Here is a 5,520-nt window from a genome sequence, read left to right as displayed (position 1 = left end):
AAAAAGTTTTATTTAATTATCTGAAATGCTGTATATGAAGAGACTTTTCTCACACTGAGAAAATGTGTAATAATATTCTCAGTGCTTATTTAATCAGATTGTGATAAACCTCTCTACATTGAGATAAATGCATCTGAATAAGCTATTAAAGATACTCTTCTACAGATGAGTAAGAACAGCAAGCTTCAGTCAGTGATGTATAATGATAGAAAACTATCAGATGTCAAGCTCAATTACTCAGTGTATGAAAAGAAATTGCTAGTGATCAAGCACATACTAATATTATGAAATAGATATATTAACAACAGATATACAACAATGATGATCATGAATCATGAAAGTCTCATCTATCTATAATTGATGATAAAACCTTTCAAACACTTAGCACATTGAATCTTGAAGTTTTAAGCATACAATCTTCATATTAAATACTAAAAGAGATCAGACACTGTAATATCTGATGCAATCAGTTACAGATCTGATTTCATGAGTGAGAGTTCTGTGAATCAGATATAAGAGAAGTTCATATTAAACACACTGAGAGAGTATAAGAAATCAGAATGAGTGAACACAATGATCTCTCACTTGAAGAATAACAAGGTATCAGATAACAAGTATCTTACAAGAGTAGTAGAAGAGATGCTTTCAAACTTTAAGCTGAGGAAATTGAAAAACAATGTTATACTTTACTGTGATCTAGAATATGTCAAAGCTCTCTATCTAGAATCTTTATTTAGACATAACTTGATGACTTGCATGCACAAGGAATTCAGTCACTTAGAAAGCTCTGAACTCATAAATATACTCAAATCAAGAGTATACTGATCAAGTATGACTGAGAACATTCAGACATACACTCATAAGTGCCTGAATTATCAGGTTGTGAAAGAATCTAAGTAAGAATTAGAATATGAGAAAGTATAATATCAGATGAAGTGTACAATACAATTGTTTAAACAATAAGAGATGAATCTCATAGATATATTACTGTGAACATTAAATGAAAATTGATGAATAATCACTGCTATTGATTACACTACTGACTGGCCAGTTGTGAAAGCAGTTTCAGAGATGATAGAGAAGATAATAGTGAAGTTTCTATATAATGAGATCTATATTAACTATGAAATACTGTGTGAGATTTTAACTAATAACAGTGCAAATCTCATAGAAGAAGTAGTGAGGCATTTTATAAGTCAGTTACAGACAAGACATTGTAGAACAACATCATATCATTCATGAATAAATAGAAAGATGAAATGCTTAAATGAAATCTTGAGTAATATACTGATGAAATATCTAGTTAGCAAGTCTATGAGACTATAAGATGAATATCTCAGAGAGGCACTATTAATCATGCGAATTCAACAGCATGCAGTCTTCAAGCATTCATCATTCTATCTGTTGTATGAATTGCATCCGCGCATTCTGAAGAATGCTTTGGAAAAGATGAGAGGGAAAACAGCAGTTGTGAATGCAACAGTTGTGAACACAATAGTTGCAGACACAGCAGAAACAGCAGTTACAGATGCAGTAGTAGCAGTTGCAGATGCAACAGTTGTGAACACAGAACCAAGATTGAAAGAGATCAGCCACACACATGCAAAAGCTAATAAGTTACTCCTGAATCAAGCAATTCAATTGAAAAGAATATAAGACTTACTAGTTAAGAAATCAAGTCTCAAGATGAGAATATGAGTTCTTGTATACAATAAGAGTTCTGAGAAGTTTCAATCTAGATGATTTGAGTTATATAAAATACTCAAATCACATTCTCTGAGAACTTATACATTGAAGAAATCAGAGAAATGAGTCTTACACAACTTAATAAATGATTCATAACTTATGAAAGTAAAGATGCAAGACCTGAGTGAATTATAGTTATTCACAGCACTATCATCAGTGTTGAAAAAGAAGAGACTTATAATTGAAAAGTCTCACAAAGTAAGAGAAATCATAGACACTTATGAACTAGATAATCTCACTTATTTCAATCTTTTCACAATTATAAGAAAAGAATGAGAAGAAATGAAGAAGTCAGATAAACATCACACTTTAATAAGTGATGAGACTGTAGCCAGTTGTATGATAACACATCACAGATAGCAGATACAACACAGCAAAGAGAAGTCTCAAAGTGACAGACTTACACATGAGTCAGATTACAGAAGAAAAAGAGATTCAGAGTTAAATTTGACTGTTTACATCAGTTCAATTGTGAAGATCATAGAGAATGAACTATCTGAAACATTTACAGACACATGAGACTAAGTCATCTCAATCTCTGAGAATACTCAGAGATCAGATGAGATTAGTTTTGATGAGCTGTTCACTGTAGTGATCTGAGCGGGTGAAGATAGATAGTATAATATGTGAGACAGAATCACAAAAGATGAAAGCTGCTGAACCTAGTCACTGAACACTGTATTATATAGAGGTCATGTAAGAGTAATGACTAGCAGACAAAGAAAAAGTGTAAGAAAAGAAAAATGAATTGATCATCAACTGTAAGAGTCAGCTACAAAAGACAAATGTTATCATACACATCTCATTCTTTTTCACATGTCATATATTTAATCTATTTCCAATATCACATCATCTGAAAAACATCAAAAACAAAGGAAATCTCAAAACTCAAGATCTGCAAGGAATTCAAGAGCTGTAAGTCACTCTCACAATAATATCATGCATGTCTCTGATTCCTCTACTGCTCTGTATATAACATTAATGTCATTTATCACAAGATTGGCTGGAATATCAATATAGAAATGCGTACATGTACATGTAGAAAAATTGAAGAAGAGCATGGAACCTGCAGGACCAGGAGCCAGGGCAGGGAGAATGAAGGTGGAAGAAACAGAAGAAGAAGAAGATGCAGAACTAGACAAATGACAGTGAGAGTCACTCAGGGCTGAACACTTATAATCTGATGTATGCACAATCTTCTCTGTAGAAGAGGGAGAGAAAGTGATGAAAGAAGCTTGAGAATGAGAGAGAATAGTCTCAGCAGCATTGTCATCTTCAATTAGAATGGTCTCTAACACTGGAGCAACTAAGAATCATTGTTAGTATATGAAAACTGCAAAATCAGAGATGAGAACAGTTACTGAATGAACACTTGCTGATCTTAGAGTTGTACATGCAATTACAACATGTATGAGACTTCTCAGAAAGAGAGAGAGAGATATGAGAGAATGCAGAAAGCAGAATACAGTGTGTGAATAACTCATTTTCATAATAACATCTCAGACAAGACATATGAGTCTTACATCTGTGAGTGTAAAAAAGTATAACATTCACATTCTCATTTCTGAAAACACAGATATCTTTTATATGCATCATGAAGTCAGATAACAGACATCAGAGAATAGACTAATACAGATCTATTATTCTGAAGAAATTCAGCAGAGCAGATATTCTCATAATATTAAACTTTATAGTTATAAAAAGTTCTTTAATATCTGTAAATATCATAACTTTATACACAGTAAAACTCATAATAATTTCTTCTAAGAATAGAAAAATCAGTATCAGAAAGAAAAGATGAAAAAGAAAAAGACTTATAATCTCAATACTGTTAAGAGAAGAGATGATTCTCTGATATGAATAAATAATTACTTTATCACAAATATTTAAAATAAATGTAATAATCAGTGTCTGTGACTGAGCTTCAGATAGTCATGTCATACACAGTCTTCATATAATAAATCATTCTGAGAGTTAGTAAGAAGAGTGAGAGTGTACACACTGAGAAATGTGATTCATTAAGTCTACACAATATCTTCTTGAAATGGGGAGAGCTGATAATAAAAGCAGAGACAGTAAAACCAGAAGTAGCAGAAGTGAGGGTTGTGGGAACAGAAGTAGCAGAAGCAGGAGAACCAGACACAGAGACAGGTGTAGAAGATTGAGAGGCAGCAGCAGAGGAAGAAACAGAGAAGATAGAAAGAGACACAGAAGACTCAGTCACTAGACTGACCATGTGACCGTGTCTGAGACCAGGACCAGATTTTTTGATAGTCTCATTACCAATTCGACTGATCCCATTACACGGTTTTAACATTAGATAGTAGTCTCATACTGTCCCAGTGGGACTTACTGTCTACTCTTGTCACATTTTTCAAATGGGACCATGATTTCCACTTCTCAATTTAAATTATTTTTATTGCTTTAAATGACTTTAAATCTCATTTGAGCATTACCAAAAAGTGTTACTTTTTAAAAAATTAAAAATAGTCTAAAAAAAACCTTAAAATGTCTAAAAATAGTAACTTTATGCCAAGAATGGGACTAAATGAGACCAAATGAAATCACTTTCTCATTTTTTTCAAGTCATGGTTTCATTTTAAGATCTGATATATGGTCACTTTACATGTTTTTTTAATAGCCAGTCCCAGCGGGATTCACGCCAAGAAATGTATGAGACCAGACCAAATGAGACCAAACGTGAAATTCATGGTCCCGGCGGCCAGTCTATCAGTCACACATGATATGAACAATTTCTTCATTATCACATTCTTCAAGTTCTCAATCAATAATTCAACATTGAGTTCACTATCATCAGCAGATGTGAATCTGTCAATATGTGAAGATTCTATATGAATAAAAATAAATATATCAGCATCTGCATTTATACAAAATTGTGTCAGAAAACACAATCAGAACTCACTGAGAAGAAAAACAGTCAAGAGTGTATAAGAAGATGAAGAAGATGTGTCATTCATAATAATATATTCTGGCAATTATTAGAAGATAAACAAGTTCTGACTATGTATGTTTCACAATGTGTTACACTTACTGCTAACAAACTGCTTAGTATGAGCACTACAGTAATACTTGTCATGAGAATGAGAGGCCATTGCCAGAAATGCATACAATGTAATAGGTAAATGAATAGAAGGTGTTGAACAGGAGAAGAAGCAGTAATCTGAGATGAGATAATGATAATGTTCAATGATGATGATGATGAAGAAGATGATTAAAGAATGAGAAAAGTTAGTGAATAAGTAATGTAATATAGTGAAAGTTTCTTTATAAGAGTGTATACAGAATGCTAGCTGAATCAGGAATAGAGCACATGATTATAAATGCTAGTGACACACTAATCCGCATGAAGCTAGAATGAACATCATGTGAGTGTGAGTGTGACTGAATCTGGTGAGGAAGGATGTGATTCAGAAGAATGTACAATCATTAGATAATAACACAGCCGCTTCTGAACTTGCTTACAAGTGTAAAGAGGGTCATAGCAGCCACTAATTAATTTAGCATACAATATTACAATATATAAGAAGCCGGCGTACGCCTGTAATCATACACTGGCTCAAGCAACCTTTGAATTACACAAATAAGATCAAATGTGAAATTCATGGTCCTGGCGGCTAGTCTAGTCACTTTGTATGTTTTTTTAATGATTAGTCCCAGCGGGATTCACATCAAGAAATGTATGAAATCCGATTAAATGAGACTAAACATGAAATTCATAATCTCAGAAGTCAGTCTAATTATAAGACATCTTCA

The 5,520-nt window shown here is 33.0% G+C and overlaps 1 protein-coding gene across 1 annotated transcript; it reads right to left on the bottom strand.

The window, feature by feature from the left end:
* Positions 1-4,403: 4,403 nt before the first annotated feature.
* BDBG_16125 (uncharacterized protein) lies at positions 4,404-4,859 on the bottom strand (the record flags this gene model as incomplete). Its single annotated transcript, XM_031724134.1, has 2 exons — positions 4,404-4,594; positions 4,799-4,859. 2 exons carry the CDS (start codon positions 4,857-4,859, stop codon positions 4,404-4,406), a joined length of 252 nt encoding a protein of 83 aa, XP_031575850.1.
* Between the last annotated feature and the right edge of the window lie 661 nt (positions 4,860-5,520).

The sequence above is a fragment of the Blastomyces gilchristii genome (genome assembly GCF_000003855.2).
Source record: "Blastomyces gilchristii SLH14081 genomic scaffold supercont1.1, whole genome shotgun sequence".
NCBI lineage: Eukaryota > Fungi > Ascomycota > Eurotiomycetes > Onygenales > Ajellomycetaceae > Blastomyces > Blastomyces gilchristii.
Note: the sequence above shows the minus strand (reverse complement) of the source record. Positions and strands in the feature narration are given on the sequence as shown.